At 45.0% G+C, this 17,043-nt stretch overlaps 1 protein-coding gene across 1 annotated transcript in view; it reads right to left on the minus strand.

Moving 5' to 3' along the window:
- SEPTIN9 (septin 9) overlaps positions 1–625 on the minus strand; it is a 205,117-nt gene extending 204,492 nt beyond the window's left edge. Inside the window, exon 1 of the mRNA XM_053376053.1 lies at positions 334–625. Within this exon, the coding sequence (XP_053232028.1) occupies positions 334–355 (22 nt within the window). The 5' untranslated portion in view covers positions 356–625. The remainder of the gene's footprint in view (positions 1–333) is intronic.
- Positions 626–17,043: the final 16,418 nt, after the last annotated feature.

Consider the following 17,043-nt stretch of genomic DNA (forward strand, 5'->3'; position numbering starts at 1 on the left):
TATACATGTGCTTCCCCCCCCCTTTTTTTTTTACTGGTCTAAGGATTTAGTTTGTAATCCTAACCCCTATTTACCTAGAAGTAGGTCCCACTGAATTCAATGCAATGTAATTCTGAGCAGACCTGGCCAAAGTTTTCAGACTTCATGTGCTTATTTCCCTCATCAGCTTTTGCTGCTAATGCTTTCCCTATTGCACCAGGCAACTTTGATCTTTCCAGAGCAGTTAACCACACAACAGATAAAACAAAACGAACAACCCAGGCTCTGTATGCCGCAAGAGAGCCCATGTGATGGATGCAAAGCCCCTGAAGAAACATTTCCCCCTCTGCTCACCTGTGTTCGATGTCTTCCTCATGCTGCTCTTGTCCCAGCTGTTACATAGGAAGCCAGCAAAGTTTCTTCAAGCTACTCCGGCAAATAATCCCCAGGGTGATCTGCGTCTGCTTTATAATCCTTTTGTTCCAGCAGGCAGGGCTCAGCAGGGAAAGTGTACTCCTCCTACGTGTTACATGCATATACAGACACAGTTGCAGCTGAGGAGGGAGTCCACAGCACTCCCATTAATTAGAACACACCTTTTCTAATCTGATGTGCAGTCATGGGGTTGTTCCAACTAGGCTAAAGCTGAAGGAGGCGGCTAGCGGAAGAGCTCAGCTGCTGTGGCAGCACTTTAACCTTTCCCCCCCTCTGTGAGCAAATCAGGCTTGGTGCATGTCCCTGCCCACTCCAGGCCTCGGAGATTCCCTTCAGGTTTAACCTGTGTGCTCTGGGGGAGGTATTCTGACTCCCCACCCACTGGGTCCCACACCCACCCACTGGCTTTTTCTCTGTGTGTGCCTTGCTCCCTGCTCCTCCCCGTAGCTCAGGTCAGAGTTAGGTCTAGAGGCAAGCAGGCACTAGTTCAAAGGACATCAGGGCCTGTCTGGCTGTTTACGGTAAACACAAAGCTCCTCTTTCCCCTCTGAAAGGAGAGACTTGCACAAGGCTGCTGGTTACGTAAGCACATTGGTTCAAATCCTGTAGTGTAGACTTAGGAGACTACGTGTCTGTGTGCAGCCAGTCATTGTTTGGAGGGAACTGGGCATGCCAGGCAGCTACTTTAGGCATTGTACACACTATACCTTGAGGGCACCTTTGAAGTACTGTTCTTTCCCTCCCAAGAACTCTGGACCACTGTAGTTTACCCCTCACAGAATTATATTTCCCAGCAACATTTAACAAGCGACCAAACCCAGAATTCTTTGAGGGGGGAAATGTGTTTTGAATGTGCTTTAAAGGTATAGCGTGTCCACAACCTAAGTTTCCACATCACATGACTAATATTTTATTTAAAGGAGGCTTGGGTACCTGAGCACCTTGTGTGACATCTGATCTTTTGCAGATTGTGTGTGTGTGTGTGTGTGTGTGTGTGTGTGTGTGTGTGTTTGGGGGGAGGGCAGGGAAGACACCTGCAATAAATTGCAGGTAATTGGGGATCAGGAAAACGAGTGAAGAGATGGGAAAACATTAAAAGTAAGGAAAGGGTCTGAAACATTATAGGTCCTGTTTTTTAAAAGATGAAGAAAAAGGAGTCATTGCCTGGGCTAAAAAGGGTGAGCTGTTCTTGCAGCATTCACAAGAGATACCAGCTTGCTGATTATTATTATTTTTTAAATCAGCCTACTGGGAGGGTTTTTCTACTTATGCATTCATGCATGCTAATTTCTGGCTGCTTGAATTATATGGTAAAACCAGGATTAGAAAAAAGGGCTGCACTATTTTATTTTATTTTACTTTTATACAGGCATGCCTCAGGAATGCCTCAGGGATATTGTGGGTTCAGTTCCAGACCACGGCAATAAGAAACAAATATTACAATAAAGCCAGTCACACACATTTTAGACTTAAAGGGGGGGGAAATCAATTGAAAAGGGATGTGCATATCATTCATATTCATCTTCATAATAAAAATAACTTGAATGTAGGCAGGCAATTTACTCAGGAGGAGCATCCACCCCACATCCCTATGCAGGAAAAGAGGTGGATCCCTTGCATCGACTTTAGACTAGAAGAACAGGAATCTGTGTAGAGGACAACCACTATTAAGAAGGTACAACTGTCTCACCCTAGAAGACACAGCCCAAAAAACCTTCTGTATCTTTAGTAGGCCTGTAAAATTTCAGCACATGGACCATGTCACTCAGGGATAAGAAAAGCTGCTCCTCCTGTAATTCTCTCTTCTGCCCAACTAATAAAAACGCAAAAGCTCTGTCCTCATGAGAAGATGCATGGAATCAATTGGTGCAGCAGAATCCAAGCACAGTAAGGTAAAGGTAAAGAACCCCTGGACAGTTAAGACCAGTCAAAGGTGACTATGGGGTGTGGTGCTCATCTTGCTTCATGCCGAGGGAGCCGGCGTTTGTCCACAGACAGCTTTCTGGGTCGTGGCCAGCATGACTATACTGCTTCTGGTGCAACGGAACACCCTAACAGAAACCAGAGCACACAGAAGCGACGTTTACCTTCCCGTTGCAGCAGTACCTATTTATCTACTTGCACTGGTGTGCTTTCGAACTGCTAGGTTGGCAGGAGCTGGGACAGAGCAACAGGAGCTCATCCCATTGTGCAGATTCGAACTGCCAACTTTCCGATCAGTTTAGACCACAGCTCCACCTGCTCACTTTGCAGCACCAGTTACCTGCTACTAAAGGACTAGAAACATCTTTTGAGGTCAGCTATTGGCAGATAAAGCCACCAGTGGCTACTAGCTACAATGGTTATTGTTCTCCCTCCACTGAATACCATTTTCTGGGAATGACAAGTGGGAAGAGAGCACCACTGTGCTCAGGTTTACCACAGGCACCTGGTTGGTGACTGTGAAAACAGGATGCTGGATGAGGTAGGGCCCTTTTTGGCCTGATCCAGCAGAGCTGTTCTTAAGTTCAGTGCCCCTTACAGGGAAGGTTTTAATTTCTCCCATTCTGAGTAATTTAAGTTACAGGTTTATTTATTTTCAAGGTGGTGCCATTTAGAACAATATAAAATCCAGTCTCAATTCTGTACGTGACTACTCAATGGGTAAAGAATCAGGCTTCTCTTTCATATACCTCAAATAACATCCCAAGGGATTGTCCCCCTTTCACTTTAAAAACTGGGACTCTTTCTAATTGCAATGGATTAGTTCTTATTACTGCTAATCTAGGCCAGAGACCTGGCACACTTTCCCCCTTCCTGGGGCTGAAGCAAAAAAATGCAATAGTTTAGGAATCGAAAAAAATATCAGAGGCCACATGACAAAGATCGTTTTCGTTAGGCTGCCTGGATGGCCAAATTGTCAAGAGGCTTGGTACTTTTGCCTAAGAGGACAAGTTAATGTTTAATATAATACAGATCACACCAGCCTCAGATAGGCAAGTCATTTTAGAACTTTTTTTCCACCTGGTTGTTTCATAAGATGAGAGAGGAAATTCACACATTTTATTAAAAAAGCTTTTTTTGTGAGGGGTGGTGTTCAAAGCAATGGCAGTAGGCAAGGTGTAGCGTGGGGGGGGGGGCGCAGAGGGGTGGTGACCCCGGGTGCAAAATTTTGATAGAGCCACTACCATGTGCCCCCATGACAGGCTCCCTCCTCAATGTGGTTGAGCTTCTGCCACCTTCTGGAGCTGCAAGAAGGCAAGCTGGGCCCAGGCCGGGCCTTTGGAGCTGGGGCGGCACCTTCCTACCCCAAACCCTGGAGTAGCTTTGTAATAGTCTTTTTTTCCTTTTAACAAGGCAAAATGTGAATGTTTAAACAGAGGAAAGGGGCCAGTGGCCCTTCCAACATGGAGCGTATGGCTGACATGCAATATACAGGACTGAAGAACATCACCACTGAAGAACATGCTGTGACTTCTCTTTAAATATTATATATTCAAACTCAAGTGTGTTTTTGGGGGGGGTGTATTTTTGCATAGTATGTTGTGATTACAAATCACAAGGATCATCCTCCTGGTGTTTGTTTGCCTATTACAAATATTTGATAAACCACTCTTCAGCTTGAGGGTTCCCTGAACAGTATTTCACCATTGAAAAACAATGGCAATCAGATTTGAATACATTAAACACATGTTCTTCAATATGAAACTGCTGGGGAATTCCCCCCCCCCCGGTCAGAGTTTTAGACTGTAGCATCATGAAGACGTGGATGACACACAACTCTTGTCTCTCATTTCCCAGGGATACTGCTGTGGTCCTGAACACCTGATTTGGAGGTGGTTCTGGGATGGATGAGGTTGAACCAATTTAGGCTGAATCTAGGTAAGACAGAGGTACAAAGGAACATGGGGAACTGCCTTATACTGAGTCAGACCATGGGTCCATCTAGCACAGTATTGGCAATGGCTCTCTAGGGTTTCAGGTGGGGAGTGTCTTCTGGGCCTATCTGGAGATAGCAGGAGTTGAAACTGGGACCTTCTGCAGCACACGGTCTATCAATGATCTACGAACCTTCCCTAAGGAGCCGTAGATTACCTTCTTCTTATCTGGATTGAGTTTCAGAATGAATCAAGATTCAACACTTTACCTGCTCTGCACTGTTGGGGGGTGGGGAAGCCTGCAACTTTCCCAATTCTACCAGAATTCACACCATAACATCCAAATGCTGCCGCTAACATTCAGATTTAATCCCATGTCTGCCCCAACCTGTTTGTACTCTTCCAGGTTCCACTCCATCTTGCCAGGTTCAGGTTCTGCCTAGGCTCCTCTGTTCTGGCTCTTGCCTTCTGACATTCAAAATAAACATTTTGTTTTCCAGTGAACGTACTCTTATGTGTGTGCCAGACCCCTATAATCCAAGTAAGTGTTAAAAGCCAGGTTAGGTTCCTGATGAGGTAATCACCTGGGTGATGGGCCATTAAGAGAACAATGGAAAGGAGGCTGTTTGTCAGATGAAGAATGGGTGGGACCCCTCCTCCAGTTTTTAAAACAGAGCAGAGTTTGCTGTGATGTGACCTAGAAGCTGGATGCAAAAGCTGCAGTCTGGAAAGGCAGAGAGAGCCATGGTTGATTTCTCCTTGAATCCAAGGCTACGGCTTTGGAAGAAACAAGACCCTTTGGGGGTTTTAATGCTGTGAAACCCTCCATCAAAGGCTCAGGTCATATATATGTGTAAATAAACCATATTTCATAAAGACACCACAGTCCCTGCTGTGCCTCATTTCCAAAGGAAACATAAAGTGCCTGGAATCTCACACCGCTCAGAGATGGGGTGGCATGCAACACTGCCAACAAATACAAAACAAAAGAAATCATACAAAGCACAGATCCCACAAAGACTTTCAATTTGGTTCAGCCTAAGGTGTCTTTCTGTAAATGTTCCTGGATCACCGGCAGGCAAAAGCCATGTTGCTCCCAGGCATTTTGAAATCAAAAGATGCATTGTAACGCTTAACAAATTGGCCTATTGTGCAGCTCAAACGAAGTAAGTCACATTATCTCTTGATTTCTTCATGAACTACAAGAGCCAAATATTTAGCTTTCTCCCTGCTTTCCCCTCACACTTGTGCCTGCTTGCTGTGTGTGATACATGCAGGAGTTTCAGAAAGGACTCAGCAGAATTGTCATGTGTTCCACCAAAGAGCAGTTAGGAATCTCCCAGATATACTCCAAGGGGAAGAGCTGGATGTCCTCGCCCCTCATTAAAGAGAGGCAGGAGAAGAAGAATGAAGGACAGATGAATGGGGAGGATAAGCAGGGGCAAAAGAGCAACAGGTCAGCACTTCAGGGCCATTAGCTGCCAAGCAACTTTCATCATATGTGGGAAATGGCTTTGCTGATGGATGTGAAGATGGAAAACAGAGTGATGGGGCTGTAAATCATCCAGATCCCTCTCTCCAGTGCTGTGTTTGTTTTACTTCTGGGGCTGCCAGCTCCATTCCAGCACACACAATACCTTTTTCTTCCATGGTTACATGGCTGGAGGGTGCTTAGAAAGTTTTCCACCCAGCTTATTTCCTTGTCAAGCTCACTTTGGCAGATGAGCAGGATGAAAGGAGAGCTGCCAAAGCAAACAGTAGGCGGCGCTGTGCCATCCAGCCCACTGGCAGAGAGGAAGAGTTAAAAACACCTAGAATATCAAGTGGAAGAGGATGAAGATCGGATAAAGAAGTTGCAAAGGCAGGAGATGCCAGCTGCAGTACTCCAAAGCAGGCTTCATCTCTAAATGGCTTGGACTGCCACTCCTAGGGGATGATGGGACATCTGTGAGACACCAGGTTGGCATAGAGAACTATGGGGCCTCTCCCAGCCACAGCTGGTGGGTGATCCCATCTGCAACCTTGGGAATGGATGGATGGGCAACGGACTTGCCCTGTGTATTTTGGTAAAGCCAGAAGGCCTGTTGTGGTCCTGAGTCAGCAGAAAGGGGCCTCAGCTAATTAAATCAGCCTCACACTATTTCTTAGCGAGCCAGTGAAGCTCAAACACAGATGGCTCTATTAGAGAGTTCAAATTAATTTTGTATCCTGGGGTATTTTGCCACAAAGCCTTTGAGTGGATGCCAGCCATGCTGATTTGCTACCAACCCCTGCAACTAAGCAGCTCTCCAACTGGAATGATGATGATGACACAGATGCAACTTCAAGCCATCTCTGTGCGGATGGTTGTACATGAGAGTATGTTTTGCCTCGGCATTCAAGAGCCAGAACTCATTCTTCTATGGAGTCAGTCCTAAAATTGGGGTGTGGGGTGGTTGTGTGTGTTTTCAGTCTTTTAAGAATGATTTTCTGATCAGATTTGCAAGCTGGATCTTTTAGCATCTCAGCTTGAAAAAGGGCACTGCATTGTCCACAGGTTCTGGCAAACTGCAGGGGACTGGGAGGAGGACTGATCAGTCCATGCAATGTATTACATGTGCTGGTAAATGTAGTATGGATGCAATGAGGGCAATGGCAGAGCTTCATGCTCTGGCACTGGGGGGCAGAGAGCAGGCAGTAGCGTGGCTGGCGCGCATCCCAGGGGCATGACACGTGTCCTGGGGCATGGTACGCTGCCTGCAGGGGCGTGGTGCCCAGCGTGGGTGGGGGGCCAGTCGCGATGGCACCCCACCAGTATCGCGCTGCTGGGGGCGGTGTGCTCCCCCCGCACTCCTCTTCCTCTGCCAGTGAATGAGGGAAGGTCAGCAAGTAGCATGCTCTGTCCCAGCCTTTGCTAATTTGGTGCCCAACAGATATCTTGCGCTACAACCCCCGTGAGCCCCAGCCAGCATGACCAATGGTCAGCGATTCTGGTATATGTGGCTCAAAACATCTGAGTGACACCAGGAGACAGCTATAGCCACTCTAGGGGTTGCTATAACCTTGCATGGAGACACATCAGTGTGTATTTTTCAGCGTCATCAGTTTTTCAGGAAATTCAGAACAAAGTACTTATTATTAAAGGCTGAAGGGATTAGCCAGAGGGAGCAGCAAACATAATGTGGACTATTCTTTTCTTGCAGAAGGTTCCTTCCTAGGACTTGTAGTCCAAAACATTTGGAGGGCACCAGGCTGCCCCAGATCTTTCCAGCAGCAGTACAACATATGATGGCTTGTGTCTCAGGCCAGTCAAGGAAAGGGCACCTTTAATTTTCTTCCGGTACACCCAACAGCTCCAAACGGAGGAGATTTCTCTCCCTGCCAGCCAGCCACCTCCAAAGAACCAGGGAAGACCTCTGTCTGCTTTTTTCAAGTTTTGTTGTGGGTGCACTCTGCTGCATGGAGACAGCGTTGCTCTGACAGATGTGTGCATGGATGGCTCCTGATGGGAAAATAGCCTCAGAACTTGGACGTGTTTCAGGAGGAGCTCATGGAACCGCCTTCCCGCTAGCAGCTGCAGAAACGGACTGGCGTGGAATTTCCTTCCCATTGCCAACTGCCACTCATTCCTTTGATCTGAGGGAGAACAAACTGCCATCCTCTCAGAAAGCCACAAGGTGTGTGTGTTTCTTTTTTTATTAAAAAAGATTGCGTGCCCTTTGGAATCTACCGGGGTTTCGTTGACTCACTGAGGCCCAGGAAGGGCATAAGATTTACCTGAGTTGGCAAGTGCCTTATGCATATAAGTTGGTGCACATGAGCACACACAACAGGCAAGTGATGGGGGGGGGATTGGTCAGGGAACTGGAAAAGTTGCCCCTAGAAAATGGATCTTCTGTTCGCTGTTGCCTTGCTTCAAGAGGCAGGTTGGGGCCACAAGGTTCTGAATCCATTGCCCATAGCAATAAGTGAACAACACCACGACCTTAAATTTGTGGTCTTCAAATCCTGCTTTTGAATAAGGTAGCTTCCAGCTGACCTGTATCTATCTCTGTTCAGCTGCAGTCCCCCCTCCCCTGCTTCAAAAGATAGGCTAAGGTGATGAGGGTGTTCTGAAACAGCCTTCCTCAATCTGGTGTCTCTCCAGATCAGCACAAGACCATCAGCCTAAACCAGCATAGGAAATGGGCAGGGATGCTTCAGCTGTGATTCCTGCATTGCAGGGACTTAGACAAGTTGACCCTTTGGGTTCCTTCCAACTTACAGTTCTATGATTCTATGGCAGCTGTAGTTAGGGCTGGACTTAGGGCTCATTGACAATTCTGCTTTCCCCCAGGAAAACTCAATGTTTACTGCTGAATTGGAGCAAATTTCAATTGGGTTTTCACTGGATTGACATTTGCTCTGATTTAGTCCTAAATGTTTTCTAGGGGACAGTGGTATGGATCAGCCCATAGGGTTGTGTGGGGTTTTGTGGGTGTTGTTACTCTACTGCTGTGTCTGATTCCCATGGCTTAGCCTTTGTGATCACACATTTCAAGTGCAAGTCACCTGTTGTTTGGACATCAATGCTGCCTTTCAAGTCTTCTGGGAGATGTTCTAATAGTTAAAACATGGGGTCTCAAATTTCAGAGATGCCCTGTGTGATGCCACCTCTCACCTTCCATTCTACATCATAGCTGCACCATCCCTTGTGGCGTCCCCAAGGCTCTGTGCCCAGTGCAACCAAACCGGTTGCACTTCCCAAAATCTGCCTCTGCTCTAAGTTATCTGGATAGAGATCACCTAAGATTACTTTTGGTTCTGTATAGCACATAGCAGCTTGTGGGTCTAAACATTAAATTGGATGGGGAACATCCTTCAGCCTGTGGGCTACATTCCCTTCTGGGACGTCTTTGGGGAAGGGATGGGGTAACATGCCAGTGTTGGGTGGGGAAAGAGGCAAAAGTTGCTGAAGCAATGAATGTGAATTTTACCTTTGTACACAGGCTAGTCTCCACACACACCTCTCTTTGTCCTCCATTCAGACAAGCAAGAGGCATCACTACAGTTCAAGGGCACATTCTATCCTGACAAAAAGACTAAAGGGGCTTGTAAAACAGAGCTGGTGATAGGGGGATGGGCTGTGACCTGTAGAGAGAGTCCCTAGAGCCAGAGAGTCCTGCAAGTTCCTCACACCCACATTAAATAGAAGTAGCATGCAAATCCGATTTGGCTTTCCACTTCCTTTTTCTATCCACCTCCCTCCCATTTCTTTGTTCGGTCTTTAACTCCCAGCATTGTTAGCTTTTATTTATTTTAAAATATTTTTTATTTTATATTGTCAGGCCAAGACTCCCCAAGTTGGCGAACAAAAACCAGTGTTTGAAAACCACAGCAAAATGCTGCGTAAAATAAACAGCCCAAACCACTTAATTAAACTGCAAACATAACAGTAAATGAAAGCCAGTGGAATAAAACGTAACAGAATAATACTTAAAGGAAAAAATAAAAATAAATAAGCAGTTCGTCATCATTCAGCAAAAGAGCCTGAAGCAAAACCAACCAACCAACCAACAACCTCTTGAATTTAGGATACCAACAACAACAAAGCTCTCTGAAATGAAACCACCTTGGCCCAGCATCAGAAGCTAAACTAAGAGGGAGAGCAAGGAACATTTTCCCCAGGAGAGCAATGGAGGTTGGTATTCATTGAAAAAGAAAAGAAAAGGTTGATTTGTGCCTGACTGCACCAGATGGTATTTTTGCCTGTTTAGCATTGAAACTAAGTTGGTTAGAACGTGGTGCTGATAACACCAAGGTCACAGGTTTGATCCCTATATAGGACAGCTGCAGAGTCATTCATTGCAAGGGGTTGGACTAGATGTTCCATAGGGTTCCTTCCAACTCTACAAATCTATTTCTATGAAACCTCCTTTTGGGAGCCCAACTGAGGTCTAATGGAGAGAAACAAAAGTTTTGAAAACTACATTGGGACCTGGCCTCTTTTTTAAAAAAAAGAAGAGGTGGACTCATAAATATCCAGTCTCAGCCACACTCCAAGTTTGCTTTGGCAAGCAGGCTATGCCCAAAGACTGGCAGCTACAAATCATTGCTCTTGCTCCCCAAGATCCAGTTGCAGTGAAATCTGGGCACACGCATGTGCCTTGCCGAGAGGGTGTAGCAGACAAATGGAGCCTAATTAGGGAGTGATTTGTATATTGCAGAGTAGGAAGCAGACAGCTTAATGAAGGGGGTCTGGAATGCTTGCCTAAGGTGAACAAGCAGTTACAGGGCCGGGAGGTTGATGCACAGAGTTAATAGCACGGCTGCCCTCCTCTCCCCATTTAACCCTTCTTTCTGAAGCTCATTCTGCAAATCTATCAGCGGTGAATGTATGGGGTTATGAACTGATCATTGCAGCACACAGAATGAATGTCTGTTTTTAAATGGCCTGCCCCAAGACATTTTCCTGTTCCATTATTACTGTGGGTGTGTCCACACTTAACTGTGAAATAAATCCACATGGTGCACTTAATACATGATGGTCCCATCCTTCTTAAAATAACAAAGAGCCCTGTGTTGTGTGAGTGTCCATCATCACAGCCAGACTCAGATAACTCATGATGTGGGAGGGAGGGATGCTATTCATAAGGAAAGCTCAAGCCACCTGAGAAACCTGCTTTGTTATCAAACATTATTTAGGAATAACCAAAGAAGGTACAAATAAGAGATATTCCACTTTCACTACATTTAGTCGATAATTATATATCTGAGTCTGCCCAATAATACATGTTCACTCAGTAATAAGCCCTATCAGTGAGGCTTACTATAAGTGTGTATAGGACTGCAATCTATCTGCAGACATGTTTCACTTTAGTAGCGGTTTATGTCAAATCTGTTCTTTTACTATATCAGCTAGTTTTAGACGATGGCTTGGTTCATATGGTAAGTCAAACTATGATGTCCTGGAACTGAGCTTACAGCCACTCCCCCCCCCCCCGTCCTTTTTGCTCCCATGCGGTGTTGAGCTAAGCCAAAGTTTGACTCCGTGTTGCATCCACATCTGGGTTCAGCTACAAACTTTGGCTACAGCTTGTGGATAGTGCAGAGAGAGCTTAACCATGAGCCACTAGGGAAGCCAGCATGTGTACTAGGTTCTAAAAGAGAGCCCTCCACACCTTCACTCTTGAAAGGCTAGCAGTGCAATCCTTCATGTCTCCCCAGAAGTAAGCCCCACTGAGTTCAATCGGATTGCAGCATGAAGCTCCTTCACTTCGAAACCTCAGATCCTGAGGGGCAAGAGAAACCCTCATAAAACACACACTATTTGGAAGAGCCGCTGTAGCCCAGATAGTTCCTCAAGTTCTAAGGTTCCCAGCTGGACAATGCAAATCTGATGGTCAAATCCATGCCAGATGTGCCTTGTGCCATTTGGATAAGTAAATGGTTTGGTTCAGAAGATGGTTTGGTAAAGAAAGCATGCTTGTTCCATGGTCCTTGAGGATCAGGGAAATACAAGCAAAGCAACACCATTGATTGATTGATTGATTGATTGATTAGTTAGTGACATTTATATCCTGCTCTTCTTCTCCAAGGAGTGCCCAGTAGCTGGTTCAGTATCATGGAGAATGTCCTATCTGGATATGTGAATATCACCTACATGGATATAGTTTCCTGCCTTAATAATAATAATTTTATTATTTTTACCCCACCCATCAGACTGGATTTCCCCAGCCACTCTGGGCGGCTTATAGCACATATAAAAACATAGCAATGCAAGATGCCTTGGACGAGCTATTTCCCTCCCAGGGCCCTTAACCCTGTATGGTTCTCATGCGTAACAGCAAGGTATTTGGGGGGGGGGACAGAGGGGATACCTCTCCAAACTCCATGAGCCCTCCTCTAACTTTTGGCAGTTCTCAGCCATGCCATGGTTAGGGTTTCTTTCCAAGAATTTAGAATTCTCAAGATAACACAGATCAAAGGAAGAATCCGGGGGGCAAAGAACAAAGAGGGCAAGGAGACATGCAATCTCAGCCTCATAGGGAGGATGCAGGCAGTGCCAGGCTTGCCATGTTGATGGATATGTCAGGGAGGTACTGACTGGCAATTCACCTGCAAGAACAAGGGGCAATAGCCTGGAATTTAATAAAACCTCTGGACTCAGCATAAATCACCTCCCACCAGAGGCATGATTTAAGGGATGTTTAGACAGCCCTGACTTAATCACAGTGGGAGAGGCAGGTGTACTAAGATTTAATGGGCAGGGGGGAATGTGATCCTGCCTTCTCTTTGCATTCCTGAAGCCTTCTTGGCATCACATTGCAGGTGACACATGTAGAAGGCGAATGAGTACTTATAGGGATGCACTGAGCAGACAACATACAGCTTGCAGGCTACACCAACATCCCTGTCACTTGAGTGGAGCCCATGTTATTGTTAGAAGCGTTTTAAAAACCCACAACAGCTTGTGACACGAACGTAGGAATCTGTCTTATGTTGAGACAGGGCTTGAGGCATGGTTCAGCCACGTTGACTGAACTTGGGACCTTCTCGTGCACAGCAGATGTTCTGCCACTGAACTACAGACCCTTCCCCTATTCAGTTTGCTTATGAGCTGCCTAGAGACTTCTGCTTGCCCAGGATCCTGTTTCAGACTGACCTAGGGAGACTCTTCCCATGTTTAAGTTCTTATCATCCATGCTATAGTTTGTTTTAAATGTTTGTGTTGTTGTTGTGTTTTGAACTGTTTTGAACTATTCCCTGTGTAAATTGCCTTGAGGTTTCAAAGCTGATAAATTAATTGTAATACTACTACTAAATAATTACATAGCATCCTTGAAGCAGCTGGCAATAGCCCTCCATTTGCTCTATTGAGCAGAGGGCAAGTTATTGTTGGAATGTTTAAATGCACACATCTTGTGATTTATAGCATCTTCTGAAGAAGGGAATTATTACTGCATGGCCATTAAGTGTATAATAACTGTAATGAGAATTCTGGTCATATGGAGAAACCTGGGGTGGCATTCTTATAGGACAGTATGGTGCATGAGTCAGCCTTTAACTACCACTGCAGGTGAAGAAAAGGAACACTTTAGGGCTGTAATAGGAATTTGTTGGATGGATCCAGAGCATATTGTTGATGCTGGAGGAATCAGAGCAAGCAGCAAAGCAGCTGCAACTGTGCAAGTAATGTGTGGTCTCCTGAAAAGCAAAGTGTCCTAGAGCCTCGAGTGAAACACCTGTAAAAGGAATGGGAACAAAGCAGCGTATTCACAAGCATCTAGGCATCTCATGTCATAAGGCTCCAACTATTCTTTAATTTGAAGTCAATTTGTAAAAAAAAAAAAGGGGGAAATTCAATAAACATTATATTGGGGGTGGGGGGGTGGGGAGAGAGAAAAGGGACTCCCACTATGTCTCTGTACCATGGACAGCCCCTCTTCTCTGCTGCTTGTCCTTAATAAATCTCTGTCCCTATTTTTTTCTTTCTTTTGGGTTATTTGGTAGATTCCTTTAAAAAATGCTACAATGCACATAGGTGAGTATGCTAGAGAGTAGTATTTTCTTTTCTCACTCTACCCCAAGAACTGTTATCCAGATGGTAAAACTGAAGAGTGTACAGCCAGATCCAGTGCGAGATTAAAACATTGTATTAAACCCTGTCTTATTTTTGTACAAGCAACACATGTTCATGATCACTTTACTGGAGGGCATGTTTCAGAAGCTAGTGCAGAGGACAGACCAAATGAAGTAAATGAATTCTACCATAAGGGGGAGAGTGGGTTGAGAGAGTGGCTCTCCAGGGTTTCACACAGGGATCTATCCCAACCCTACCTGGGAGATATTCTTCCTCTTCCTCTTAGCCAAAGCCTTCACCATCCTTCAGCGAAGGATGCAGTCTCAGGGTCTGTGAAGGAAACAACCTGCAAGTTTGACTCAAAGACTTGAGAGAGCTGGACTTTATAAGCTTTGGGAGAGCTGTTGGGTTTTTAAAGCTGTGCACAACATATATAATGGCACTTAAAAGTTTCAAAACACCAAGGAGCCTCCACTGACATTCTTTTCAAAATGAAACCAAACCCGGGTAAGCACTGTGCTTCCAGAACTTCCAACCACTCAGAGAAGTGGGTTAAGCATGACACTATAAATACACAAGTGTGCACCTATTTTCATCTGAAAAATGATGGAGGGTAGGTATGATCTCCCCCATCCCATCCCACACATTAATTTTGTAGCAGGTCCTGAGGAAAGATATAAAAATGTAGTGTAGCTCTTAGAAAATGAGCAAATCTAGTTGAAACAATCCTGAGGATGGGGTCATTTTTACCTAGATACAAGTAAAGCTAATTTTACAAGAAAAGGATCGATCTCTCTCTCCCCTCCAACTTACAATTACATTAGGAAGAAAATTCCTAGGGAAACATTGCCCTCTTGTGTCCAGCATTAAGTTTGCAACACATTCGTTTCATACCGTATGCTACAATGGGAATTTTCATTTGCAAGCACTACAAAGACAATCGATACAGTTCACAAGCTAGTGCACAATGCCACAAGCCCAGAAACTATTACCGGAACCTTGGGGATTTTTTTGCCCATTATAGAAGAAAACTGACTTGAGACTAATTTAGGAGATCCCATTGTGAAAAACTATTTCTAATGAATAGGCAAACATAAATGTTAACATGGCTGCACTCTAGTGGGCGAATGATATTTTGCTTTTCCTAAAGGAACAAATTTCTTAACCATTATGAAGCTATGCCTGAGTCTAAACATTTATATCCCATCCCTAAGCTAGAAACCTCATTGGATAAAGCTACCCAGTTCCTACCCTCATTTTATCTGCTTGTTTCCTGCACAGCTGAAGGGATTCTCCCTTACTTCTTTTCTGGCAGGGCACATGTACCTTTAACAGCTGCATGGCAGACAGAAATTCAACAGGTGAAACTTTTCCCACCACTCAATGGTGCTGGGGAATAAGAATAAGAATACTGGGGGAATGGCCATCAAACTCAACAACAAGCATTATGAGTATCCTTCCTGGGTTGCCTTGCTTTCCATGATTATGAATGTGTTGCAGACCCCAACACTTCCACAGACCTGGAGTGTGTAAACATGAGGTAAAACATGTGTAAACATGAGGTAAAACAGGTGAGTTTTACCTCAGAATTCACATGACAGTCATCAGAGAGAGTCTACCTCTCAGTTGCCACCCATAGAAACTTATCCTCCAGTTCTGAGGGAAAGGTAGGGTGACCTTAAAGAAAACCATGCCTGACTTCCCCAACTTTAGCCAAATCCTGTCTTTAAAAACAGTAGATAGTGGTGCCAACCCAAAAGGAGGGGCCAGGCCTGCACTGCCCCACTGCAGTTCAGGCTAACTGCAAGGCACACAACACTGTAGGCCTGATTCTTTCACCTTGGGACATTGTTTCCCAAAATTCTTACACTGAGGGTCCACTTGGCTCTTACTTCCAACAGGATTTTCTTTGAGAGTACATAATAACCACAAGAGGAACCCTCCCCATGTCTTTCTGTGTTCAGTTTACCTCCTTTACGGGCTGGTAATCCCACTCTGTGTCTGCGTTGGGAGCAATAAAATGATCTAACCACATCATCATCCTTTCATTTGCAAGCAGAATTTCCACAAGAAAGAATTATTCACCCTTAACAGATGTTGGCTGGAATGAGGCAATTCCAGGGCAGCTAATCATGCAGAGAAGCAGCGGGCAGCCTCTTTTCTCAAGACCTGCTTTGAAGCCACTGAACTATTTTATCCCTTATTCAATTTGTTTTTCACGGCCCAGTAGCAGTCCTCCTGCAGCCCATGGCTTGGGGATCATGGTCGTGGCAGACAAAGGGGTTAAATCTCCTTTCTCTGAAAATAAGCACTGCGGGCTCTATTATAGAAGGAATAAATGAGAGGGATGATGCCTGAGCTGGATAAAATATGAAGCAATAACCTGCTGCTCCGGTCGGTTAAGCAGCGTCTGGGAAGCTGAGGGGACTAAATGCAGATGGCATTTACTGGCCATTTCCTTGAGCTGCCCAAATATTAGAGCTATTAGACAAAACTGACACACAGAAATCCCACATTCAACCCCCTTTTTTAAGCTGTGGCAGAGTTAAGGAAGAGATGCTATCTAATTTAAGGAAACACCCTTCTCCTGGCTTTACTTTTTCCCCCCTCCTCAACACTGGGGAGGGGACTTTTCCCAGGTACAAGACAGGAGTGAGTGCCAGCTATACCTGGAGGGGCTCCAATGCTTTTTTCTTGACTCGCTATAGAACAATTTATGAAATACAGCCTATATCTGATGATGTCCACCCAGGCTCCTGGTAAAAAGGATTCCACAACGTTCCTGGGCGCATTTCTTATTGCTTGTCTAGAGATATGTGTGGCTTTATGCTATTTTTGTTGTCACAATCTCTCCCATTCTCAGCCGTGCTGAAAATTCTCCTTACAGAATTCCCAGGGTTCCCCAAGGAAAGGAATTAATGACTGTAATAGCTTCCTGTAGTCTGGTAGATAATATACTATTTGTTTTCCTTACAGCCTTTCAACAACCATGCTGTGTATTCTTTCCTTGGTTACAGGCGTAAAGCTTCTTTACCTGTTTCTCTAGGCCAACCAGATTCACCGAAAATTGTCAAGCTGTTCAAAATCCGCCTGTTCGCTCCCCTTCAATTTATCCTCTCTCGACAAAACGTTCTTTCAACTTTTGCTCATATTATGAACCAGTTCCTGGTTGTCCCACATATATAGCATCCTGCACCCACTGAGTAACACTTTACGCAAACTGCTGAGAGG

This window comes from Podarcis raffonei, chromosome 2 (assembly GCF_027172205.1).
Source record: "Podarcis raffonei isolate rPodRaf1 chromosome 2, rPodRaf1.pri, whole genome shotgun sequence".
Taxonomy (NCBI): Eukaryota; Metazoa; Chordata; class Lepidosauria; order Squamata; family Lacertidae; genus Podarcis; species Podarcis raffonei.